The sequence below is a fragment of the Rhinoderma darwinii genome, chromosome 12 (genome assembly GCF_050947455.1).
Source record: "Rhinoderma darwinii isolate aRhiDar2 chromosome 12, aRhiDar2.hap1, whole genome shotgun sequence".
In the NCBI taxonomy this organism is placed as follows: Eukaryota; Metazoa; Chordata; class Amphibia; order Anura; family Rhinodermatidae; genus Rhinoderma; species Rhinoderma darwinii.
In genome coordinates this window covers 81,453,878-81,466,130 of record NC_134698.1, presented here as the reverse complement: position 1 = coordinate 81,466,130, position 12,253 = coordinate 81,453,878, and the positions used below count along the sequence as shown (strand labels likewise).

Sequence of the window (12,253 nt, the reverse complement as noted above, 5' to 3'; positions counted from 1 at the left end):
TTGTTCTGAGTCATTGCTTGTTAAAGACACTGTTGGATGAGCAAAGGATTTGTATCTCGGGACATGCAGACCCAGACTACTAGCGTGTGTAGAGGTGAAGAATTGTCCGCTGATGATCTTCATTTTCTCACTAGGGATTTAGTTACTTGTAGTTTATAATCCTTCTCTTCTTGTATTGACTTCCTGCAGAGCTTGTGCTTAGACACAGTAGCCAATCAGAACATGCAGAGCTGCAGTGTAGAACATGGAGGATCAGTCTGAGCATCTGATAGAGGAGGTGGATTTCAGATTATGCAGATTTCAATAGACAAAGCAGCTAAACTAGAACTGCTGATCATTGCTATACCCTAATGGAGCAGTGCTGCAGTGTAAAGCATGTAGAGGGACAAAGCAGTAGTCTGAGCCACTGATGAGATAAAAGGCAGATTTTGGACTATCTCAAATTATAACAGGCAATGCAGCTACACTGGAGTTACTGATCATATTTGTGCCCTTAAGAGGCAGAGCTGCAGTGTAAAGCATGGACATGGACAGAGCAGTATCCTGAACCACTGATGAGATGAGATGAGACGTGGATTTCTGACTACCTCAGACTATAACTGGCAGTGCAAATACACTGGAGTCACTGGTCATAGTTGTGCCCTAAAGAAGCTGCAGTGTAAAGCATAGAGACAGACAGAGCAGTATCCTGAGCCACTGATGAGATAAGAGGCGGATTTCTGACTACCTCAGATTATAACAGGCAATGCAGCAAGACTGGATTTACTAATCATAGTTGTGCCCTACAGAAGCAGCGCTGCAGTGTAAAGCATGTAAAAGGACAAAGCAGTAGCCTGAAAAACTGATGAGATAAGAGGTGGATTTCAGACTACCTTAGACTCCAATAGACAATGCAGCTATGCTGGAGTCACTGACTATAGCTGTGTTTTATTGGAGCAGAAACACGAAGTGCCGATACTGCAGAAAAGTAACAGCAGGTGATTTGTTATTGATTATTCTACATTGATACATAAGGGATTATCTTCCTTGTAAGTGGCCGTGACCCTTGGGGGCCTCCTATTGGTCAGACAGCCAGGGTAACACAGAGGAGGAAGAGGGGTGGATGTATATTTTGTTATTCTTCCACACGCTCCCTCAAGGAGCCGAAGGATCGGGGTAGACCGCCACTTGTCCGCTTACAAATCCCCTAATCTGGTCTGTCAATGACAGAAGTAATTTTGTGGCCAGTGTTTGTACAGCGCACGCAGAGCCCCCCTGGTACGTGCCCATGTGAACAATGGCATTCATTACCTGGCAGCACGAGGTGCGGAGGAGCAGCGCTCTATCCAACGACAGATCTCGTTATCTCCGCCCGCGTGGGCTTTAAAAAATGGAGGCGATAAAGTTAAAGTGCGCGGCCTCGTACCGCGGAAATGAATTTCCTTTAAATGTAAAATTGCACCTCATTTACACCAATTATAATGAAGGGAATGGGATTTGGTTGATGAGCGAAGCTACAAGGGGGGTTGTGAATTTTTTGCGTATTCGCCGTTCTCAGCGCGCCAGCTTCCGTCCTGGGTATTAGCAGTTAATCTCTGCCTAATTGCTTTCTCTCCGGGCTTAGCGGCACAATCCACAGTACATTAAATGGCACTTTCTTGTTTGACTTTATTAAGAAAGCAAACATCGAGACGACATGAGGGACCCGCTCCTTATAATGAGATCTAAGTAGACGCCAAACTCATTAACTGTTTGTTTACCATGTTTGTTTGTTATTCTACGGCACGGGCACCTTTCCGTAAATATGTACGAGAAGGTGTCCGTGGGCAATAGAAGTGAATGGGTCTGAAATTACGGATGAATGTCGTGTGCATGAGGCCTCAGGATTTGTTTCCGCGGTGGTGGCGCAGAAGAAACTTGTTGGGTCCTCCTGAGCAAGCCCATTTCCGTTCTAGTATATAGGGGAGGGCCCAGAATGGAGTATTTGGAAATTTTTTCTTTAAAGGGGCTCTCGGCTGTGGACAATCACTACTTGTTAGAAGGGTCCCTTGACAATAATCTGATCATAAAGTGAGGACCCCCAGTGATCATTTGTGATCTGAGAGGAAAACCGGCACTAAGTGTTTAACTTCCCTGCAGCGCCTCCACAGGGAAAATGAAGCATTACACAATGTCCATTCATATCAATATGTTGTGTATAATACAGGACAGGACTGGTCCTCCAGGGAGACGCTCTATGTAACCGCTCTCAATTCTGACCAAGAGCTGAGGATCCTGAGCAGAGGACCCCCCTCTATTAACCCAGAATTCCCTAATAGGGTGTATGGAAATGGGTTTTCTAAACTGGATAATTCCTTTAAACCAGACAGCCCCTTTATAGGCTTAGATTACAGGGTTTGCTTTTTTCCTGAAACGGCTGCACTTTTCTCTGTAGATTTGAATGAGACTGAGCTGCAAAACCAGACACGGCTGTTAAGAAAATAAAAAAAGCGAGATCACGCTTTGCTGTCACATACTCCCACATTAACTTTAACGAAGCGTCTTGAGAGTGAATAGACATCACCTCCAGCCAGGACGCATTGTCCATTCACACACCCGACACTTCGGTAAAGTTTCTGTGAATGACTGCACAGAGTGATCTCGCGAGATCATGCCGTGCTGTGTGAGTTAGTACCCAAGAAACTTTACTGAAGTGCACGCTGTGCAGTCACATACTCCTACATTAACTTTACCGAAGTGTCGGGAGTGTGAATAGACATCGCGTCCTGGCTGGAGGTGATGTCTATTCACTCTCAAGACACTTCGGTAAAGTTAATGTGGGAGTATGTGACTGCACAGCGTGATGTCGCGAGATCACGCTGTGCTGTGAGTACTGCTAAAAATGAATGGAGAGAAGTGTATGATGCTGATTGGTCACTGATTGGTCAGCGTCATACACTCCTCTGTACAACGCCCACTTGGTAAAAAGGTAAAACACGCCCTGTTGCCTATTAAGAAACTAATTAGCATAAAGCTAAAATTGCTCATAACTTGCTCAAAAATCATAGTTTTTCAAAATAAAAACCACTGCTGTTATCTACATTACAGCGCCGATCAGATTATGTAGGAGATAGGGGGGCGCTTATAATGTGGTGACAGAGACTCTTTAACTAAGGTTGGCGCTAATGTCCTTCTGTAAGAGCAACAGCCGCTTCTCTCCACAGACACCATAGACAGGAGAGGTGGAGCTGCCCCGAGCCTCACTCCACCCTTCCATTACTTCTCTGGATTTTTCGGCTATGGCCACATGAGCCAGTACCACGTAGGGGTCTTATATATTTTTGCCCCCTCTCCTCTATGTTCTGAATCCTCTATGGTACCGGTGACTTTCACAGTATTTTCCTCTCCGCTTACTTCACAGCTGCGCCTGTCTAAGGGAATTTGGAATGGCTTTAAATTACGTTTTACCTCACTGGCAGCTCATACATCATTTAGCGGTTTTATTCCGTATTTAACAGTCCACCATATGCGATTTGTCAACTTTTAGGTCATCGCTGTTCGGTTGTATTCACATTTGCTTTGATGCTACCTGAGTCTTCAGTATGAAACACGTCACCGAGAACTCCCATATGGAAAAGTCGATCAAGCTGGAGTCTCCCATGGACATTAGATGGTTGATCTCTCCAGGATTGGATGATGGCCTCATGTCTATAGGAGACACCGTCAAATGAACCCAGAAGATTGGTCTTTGGAGGAACAGATCTTCTTGATCAATCATCGGTATGGATTAGGCCAGTATCGGAGCTGGACAGATATAAACATCGAATATAGAATATGTTTATGGAGAATCCCCAACCACCATCTTCTTTCCCCCATACAGAATGGAGTTGACCATTTATCCTGTTGATGGGATTTCATCTTTGGATGCCAAGAGCTGAATCCATGGCTATTTCCATATAATTTTGGCATTATCTATCACCCTACACATAAGTATAGTAGCCATGATGAGGGTTGTCCAATAAACAATGAGGTTATGGAGCCGGTGTCATCCTTGTGGTATATAGCATGAATTATTCTTCAGTAATGCCTCTAGTTTCAAACAAGCAGTTAATGCTTTGGCCCCAGGACTCTTCTATATGGGGCCCTTAAAGTTGAAACAAAGCAACTCAATGGGGCCGATTCTGGCTCAATTTGCACCACAAAACAGGTTTACAAGCTTTACGTCAGATTTATTGTGTGTTTTAGACACTTTTTGCGCCTTACTAAAGCTACAGACACAGGGAATGGGGGAACGTGTATGTAAGTGGCTAAAGAATTGGCTAAGGGACAGAAAACAAAGAGTTGTTATAAGTGAAACTTACTCAAAATGGGCTGAAGTCAGCAGCGGGGACCACAAGGATCTGTACTGGGAGCAGCGGGGACCACAAGCATCTGTACTGGGAGCAGCGGGGACCACAAGGATCTGTACTGGGAGCAGCGGGGACCACAAGGATCTGTACTTGGAGCAGCGGGGACCACAGTGCTCTGTACTTGGAGCAGCGGGGACCACAAGGATCTGTACTGGGAGCAGCGGGGACGACAAGGATCTGTACCGGGAACAGAGGGGACCACAAGGATCTGTACCGGGAACAGCGGGGACCACAAGGATCAGCCCAATTCTTTTTAATCTCTTTATTAATGACCTTGTGGATGGGGATGATAGAAAGGTGTCAGTTTTTGCTGCCGGTACAAAACTTTGTAGGATACTTAAAACTCAGCTTGACCTTAAAATATTACAGAAAGACCTAGATAAGCAGCAGCATGGGCAAAAACATGGCAGATGATATTTAATGTTGATAAATGTAAAGTAATGCACCTAGGACGCAATAATAGCAATAATTCATAGTAAATTATATGGAATAAAACTGGAGATAACGGAACAAAAGAAGGACCTGGGTATTCTGGTAACAAATAAGCTAAGAGGCAGTACTCAATGTCAGGCAGCAGCTGCAAAAGCAAATAGGATTATACGGTGTATAAAATGAGAGATAAAATCCTGTGATTCAAATGTAATATTACCCCTCTATAAATGTAATATCACCTCCTCTATAATGTAATATTACCCCTCTATAAATGTAATATCACCTCCTCTATAAATGTAATATTACCCCTCTATAAATGTAATATTACCCCTCTATAAATGTAATATCACCTCCTCTATAAATGTAATATTACCCCTCTATAAATGTAATATCACCTCCTCTATAAATGTAATATTACCCCTCTATAAATGTAATATCACCTCCTCTATAATGTAATATTACCCTTCTATAAATGTAATATTACCCCTCTATAAATGTAATATTACCCCTCTATAAATGTAATATTACCCCTCTATAAATGTAATATTACCCCTCTATAAATGTAACATTACCCCTCTATAAATGTAATATTACCACTCTATAAATGTAATATTACCCCTCTATAAATGTAATATTACCCCTCTAGAATATGGAATTCAGTTTTGGGCTCCACATTGTAAAAAGGACATAGGAGAACTGGAGAGGGTTCAAAGGCGGCCAACTAGATTGTTAAATGGGATTGGAGGTGTCGCTTACAATAAAAGGCTAGAAAAATTGGGCTTGTTCAGCTTGGCAAAAAGACGTCTTAGAGGGGATCTTATTAATATATATATATAAATATATGTGTGGTCAATATAGCGAACCAGCACATGATCTGTTCTTTCCAAGGACTCTATAAAGGACCAGGAGACACCCATTGCGGGTGGAAGAAAGACTTTCAGACATCAATATAGAAAAGGGTTCTTTACAGTTAGAGCAGTCCAACTATGGAATATCCAACCCCAAGAGGTAGTGATGGCAGATACTATGTCAGCATTTACAAAAATGCGTGATGATTATTTACTGACGAATGGAGTTGAGGGTTATAATTAATCAAGCAATGAATGACGGGTAATTTATTGAGGAAGGTTGAACTTGATGGACCGGGGTCTTTTTTCATCCTATGTAACTATATATCTAAAAGAAAGGTATTGCCTAAAATGTGCCAAATTGCCCAAAATTGTACAAATATTTTGGTCTAAAGTGCGCCAACCAAGAGGTGGAGTAAGGAAGAGAAAAGTATCTAACATGTCTAGCAAAGTGCGCCAATTTTATCAGTCTGCGCCACTTTGGTAAATCTGGTGCATCTTCTGCCAGGTCTAGTTTTAAGATCAGGACATTAATAATAAATCTGCTCCAATATCTCTGGGTTTGGTGATTCTATCCCAGCGCTGACCATAGATCGTTCCACCGACATCTCTGAGGCTCGCTCCACCCAAACATGAACGTTCATGCGCAACTTAATGCTTCAATGGCACAAAAGACGATCGAGGTTTCCACTGAAGGTCAATTGCATATTAAATGGCTCGCCATATGACGTAAGCGCGACATTTCCATTAACCAAGACGAATGATGACTTTGAATGCATGACGTGCAGTGTAAATAGGTCCCACAATGTTTCCCAGGACTTCTATGGGGTGTATTTCTGTCCCATAATACTGACCTGTCATTTATATGCAAAAAAAAAACAACAAAAACATCATATCTGTGGCTCTACAGCTGTTGTGAAACTGCAACTCCCAGCATGCCCTGATAGCTGCTTACTATCAGGGCATGCTGGGAGTTGTAGTTTTATGGCAACCACAGGTTGTAGTCTGTGATCTACTGTCTCGCTCTAGTCTAGAAGAAAAAAAAACACAAATTTAGATAATTTAGTAATTCTAGTTTTTCTTTTGTGGTCAGTGAAAATGATCATGTAGCGGATTGTAACTATAGATAACAGAACAATCTCAGCTCTGCTACAATTGTAAAGCATGACTACTCTATGTCCTGTAGCTCCACTACAACCGGAGAGACAATGAGATGAGATACACAACAGCTAAAGACTTATTTTCATGGCAATCTCCATTACCTTACAGAGGGGGACGCTGACCCGATCAAATGTGGTCACCTTGAGGGTTCAGCTAATAAAAGCCGGCGGCTCATAAATATTCCATGTATATTCAAAGGTAGAAAATATGACTCACCGAGTCCTCGCTGCGGAATAATGTGCCAAAAAGATAATGGAAAATGTTTAAGATGAACTTTTCTGATTCTTATTCTAGAATTTCAATCACTTCACGTGCCCCGTCTATGGCCGGAGGGTCTGCGATTATAGTGCGAAGGTAAATGCCCTCAGGCATTGATAACAGGACATATCTGCATAGTCATGGTCAGGTTCAAGGGTTTCATGCTTGGTTACACATCTAAACCTTCTAAGTAATGTAATATATGTACACAGTGACTCCACCAGCAGAAGAGTGAGTGCAGCTCTGGAGTATAATACAGGATGTAACTCAGGATCAGTACAGGATAAGTAATGTAATGTATGTACACAGTGACTTCACCATCAGAAGAGTGAGTGCAGCTCTGGAGTATAATACAGGATGTAACTCAGGATCAGTACAGGATAAGTAATGTATGTACACAGTGACTCCACCAGCAGAATAGTGAGTGCAGCTCTGTAGTATAATACAGGATATAACTCAGGATCAGTACAGGATAAGTAATGTATGTAGACACTGACTCCACCAGCAGAATAGTGAGTGCAGCTCTGGAGTATAATACAGGATGTAACTCAGGATCAGTACAGGATAAGTAATGTAATGTATGTACACAGTGACTCCACCAGCAGAATAGTGAGTGCAGCTCTGGAGTATAATACAGGATATAACTCAGGATCAGTAAAGGATAAGTAATGTAATGTATGTACACAGTGACTCCACCAGCAGAATAGTGAGTGCAGCTCTGGAGTATAATACAGGCTATAACTCAGGATCAGTATAGGATAAGTAATGTAATGTATGTACACAGTGACTCCACCAGCAGAATAGTGAGTGCAGCTCTGGGGTATAGTACAGGATGTAACTCAGGATCAGCACAGGATAAGTAATGTAATGTATGTACACAGTGGCCCACCAGCAGAATAGTGAGTGCAGCTCTGGAGTATAATACAGGATGTAACTCAGGATCAGTACAGGATAAGTAATGTGATGTATGTACACAGTGGCTCCACCAGCAGAATAGTGAGTGCAGCTCTGGAGTATAATACAGGATATAACTCAGGATCAGTATAAGATAAGTAATGTATTGTATGTACACAGTGACTCCACCAGCAGAATAGTGAGTACAGCTCTGGAGTATAATACAGGCTATAACTCAGGATCAGTATAGGATAAGTAATGTAATGTATGTACACAGTGACTCCACCAGCAGAATAGTGAGTGCAGCTCTGGGGTATAATACAGGATGTAACTCAGGATCAGCACAGGATAAGTAATGTAATGTATGTACACAGTGGCCCACCAGCAGAATAGTGAGTGCAGCTCTGGAGTATAATACAGGATGTAACTCAGGATCAGTACAGGATAAGTAATGTAATGTATGTACACAGTGACTCCACCAGCAGAATAGTGAGTGCAGCTCTGGAGTATAATACAGGATATAACTCAGGATCAGTACAGGATAAGTAATGTATGTACACAGTGACTCCACCAGCAGAATAGTGACAAAACCGATAAAATACCAACCAATTGGATGCAATATGAAAGTAGTGCTAAAGAGTATCACCAAATAAGCTGTAAAGCCACATTGCTAGCCATATTAGATGCACTATATTTTTTGGATCCTACATAGTAACCAAGGTATATTTGGTGCATCGATCAAAAAATTGATAGAGAACCAACCCACAACAAATATGATCGACTAAGGCACAAATTCAGAGAAAGATACAAACAATTCTTTATTAAGATAAAAACATGAAACAAATAAAAATGGAAATAGGGGATGTCACACAGTAAAAAGGACGTCTAATCGATCAAGAATATCAGGTATGGATATTGTGTCCACATGTATGCAGTATACATATAATATGGTAATGGAAATACGTGCATGTGATCACATAAGAAACTGTATCTAATGAAAAGCAGCACGGATTCAAGCAAGGTACATCAAATGACAACAGCACAATGTCAAAAAAGTGAAATCAGGTACCGGTGGCTGTGGTGATTGTCAAGTAAGTATATAACATCAGTAAGTATATAACAGCAGTGACAGTCACACATGGTTACACAGGTAGTATGAACCAAATTATGCAAAAAGTGTGCTTGAAATCAGAGGATGACCAGCAAGAAGTGAGCACAATAGAGCTTATAACTGCTACACAGGACAGAAAAGGTAAAGCAACATACCAGTGGACATGATGTAACCAGGGATTAGACGTCCCAACCCGTGAGTGCAGCTCTGGAGTATAATATAGTATATAACTCAGGATCAGTACAGGATAAGTAATGTAATGTATGTACACAGTGACTCCACCAGCAGAATAGTGAGTGCAGCTCTGGAGTATAATACAGGATGTATCTCAGGATCAGTACAGGATAAGTAATGTAATGTATGTACACAGTGACTCCACCAGCAGAATAGTGAGTGCAGCTCTGGAGTATAATATAGTATATAACTCAGGATCAGTACAGGATAAGTAATGTAATGTATGTACACAGTGACTCCACCAGCAGAATAGTGAGTGCAGCTCTGGAGTATAATACAGGATGTAACTCAGGATCAGTACAGGATAAGTAATGTAATGTATGTACACAGTGACTCCACCAGCAGAATAGTGAGTGCAGCTCTGGAGTATAATATAGGATATAACTCAGGATCAGCACAGGATAAGTAATGTATGTACACAGTGACTCCCCCAGCAGAATAGTGAGTACAGCTCTGGAGTATAATACAGGATGTAACTCAGGATCAGTACAGGATAAGTAATGTAATGTATGTACACAGTGACTCCACCAGCAGAATAGTGAGTGCAGCTCTGGAGTATAATACAGGATATAACTCAGGATCAGTACAGGATAAGTAATGTAATGTATGTACACAGTGACTCAATTCTGTACTATTTTACATGTTGCATTGAGCCACTTCTTAGGTTATAAACTAGATGCCCCCCTGCAATATTGAAGCTTAGCTACGCTACAAGAAGAATCCCATGCTAAAAGAACATGTCAACTCCTTGCAGATATATTCCTGGTTGGATTCATTCCCTTGAAGCCAGTGCTCACTATGCTGCATCTTACATGTCACACAATTTCTCTTGTGGCCTCTGCTACATCTCTAGAGCATAGTGTAGACTTTGTGTAGCCCGGTAAATAGACACCCAGAAAAAATATGAATAATCAATTCAGGCAAGAAATTCTTGCTGCACGGTTTGTGACTGAGCCGCCGCCGCCGCCGCGTGTCAGTATTGACGAGAGTTAATTGCTCTTTGTTGCTGTTTGATTAATACGTTCGGAGCCATAAATTGTCTTGTTATATTCACTCTGGGGAAAGCATGGGAAGAGATTTTTGGAAGTATGACAGCTCTATGCCTGAATGGATCGTTCTCCTTCAGACTAACAGTATGGAGGATCATTGGGTGATAGTACGATTTACTTTACTATATAAAAACATGACTGCGAGGCAGAGAAAAACAGCAGAACCCCACAGACCCTGTTTAGTAAAAGTTGCCGGAGGGTTTCGTTCGATGAAGTAAATAAAGTTGCAGGATGGTGGAAACCCCCTATAAATAAAGGATTAGGGGTCGCTCATTTTGATTCTATTTTTAAATATCCCCTGAATGACAAGAAAATACATTTCCTGCTGTTCACAAGAACTTTCTCTCTTATATAAGAATTAGACAGAAACCTTAAAAGAGATAAGAAAATGTTTTTTGCTGGTGGGAGGAGCTTATGGTGATTTTTTTTTTTTTGTCATTGAGATTCTGGTCAATGAACCGATTTTAAAGAACATTTCCCCAAATTATCAAGTCATTTATTAATTCTACTTACATTTATAGGCATTGTATACAGTTATTTTCTAGTAGGTGGCCCCAAAACTTGCTGCCTGGTAGCACCCCTACAGCTTTCCTGCTCTATAGCCAGGACACCAGTTGCACCCACAATGGTATAACGGACGCAAAATCCTTTTGCTTTTATATATGGATGGATTTACAGAACCTCATATGCAACATCATGCTCGCAGGGAAACTTAGCATCATTCCCTGATATCAGAGATAGTAGATGGGATAAGGAACCTTGATGATATCTATGGAGATAGTAACACAACAGGCATGTGCTGAAACACTGAAAGGGTTAATGGAACAGGAGGGGGGATACTGGGAATCCCAGGGAGGGGAGGGAAGAGAGTGAGAGAGGCGCCGACTATTCCTATGGACTATTGCTTCTTAAAACCTTAGTACAACGCACATCTCTGGAGCCGTTCTTCTCATTGACAGACCCTGGTCTTCAGACACAAAGACCCTCCAACCCAACAACCTGGAAGGAGGTAGCACCAGGCTGAGACATGGGACCTTTTAGACACCTGGGTTGAGTTCTTATTTGAAATACTTTTCTTTTTTTCCCCCCTTCATAAGGAGTCGAGCTGATCCAGAATGAAGTGTGGATCCAGAAGAAGAAGAAGACAAAGTTACAGTGGAGTGAAGTAGAGAGGTCCAGGTCATTAAGGAGGTCACCTCAAGAATTTCTAGGACTTGCAATGTGATATCTTGGGATATTGTCCATCTACTTGGAGATGCCTTGGAAGTGCTGAGACATTGACCATGGAAAACTCTCTTTGGCTTTGTTTTCTGGTGATACAAGAAAGATGAGACAAACCAAAGAGTAGGACAATCATGTCATCCTCTGACATCACGTCACCTTGGACAAACATGGGCACCCCATTGCCAGCAGTATGCTCTGTGCTGCACCCCACATCTTGATGCTGTGCAGGGTAAGATCCTATTATATATTATAGTAAAAAACACTACTTGGTTTTGACATCACACAAGGTGGAGAACTTATATAGAAGCTACTCATTGTCGAGGATCTAGAGGTCTCCTGGTCTGGGGATGCTCTAGAGTCTCACCATGTGGAGAGGTACTTATAGTGGGTAATACTGGGGAAACCCATGGCCAGTGCTGCAGTAATGGAGGGATGTAAGTTTATTGAGTGGTAAAAGTTTCAAATATAGTCTCATGGTCATCATCAGCTCCACCATCACCATCATCATCAACATCAGCTCCACCATCATCACCATCATCATCATCAACATCAGCTCCATCATCACCATCATCATAAACATCAGCTCCACCATCATCATCATCACCATCATCATCAACATCAGCTCCACCATCATCATCTCCACCATCACCATCACCATCATCATCAGCTCCACCA

The 12,253-nt window shown here is 41.9% G+C and overlaps 1 protein-coding gene across 2 annotated transcripts in view; it reads left to right on the top strand.

Annotated features, from left to right (window-relative positions):
* The first annotated feature begins 11,224 nt into the window (after positions 1-11,224).
* Positions 11,225-12,253, top strand: part of TUNAR (transmembrane neural differentiation associated intracellular calcium regulator) — a 17,674-nt gene continuing 16,645 nt past the window's right edge. Inside the window, exons 1-2 of one of the 2 annotated variants that reach the window (XM_075843695.1) lie at positions 11,225-11,363; positions 11,452-11,807. In XM_075843695.1, the coding sequence (XP_075699810.1) occupies positions 11,769-11,807 (39 nt within the window). In that variant the 5' untranslated portion in view covers positions 11,225-11,363; positions 11,452-11,768. Of the gene's footprint in view, positions 11,808-12,253 lie in introns of both variants that reach the window. The other variant, XM_075843694.1, reaches the window with a different exon arrangement.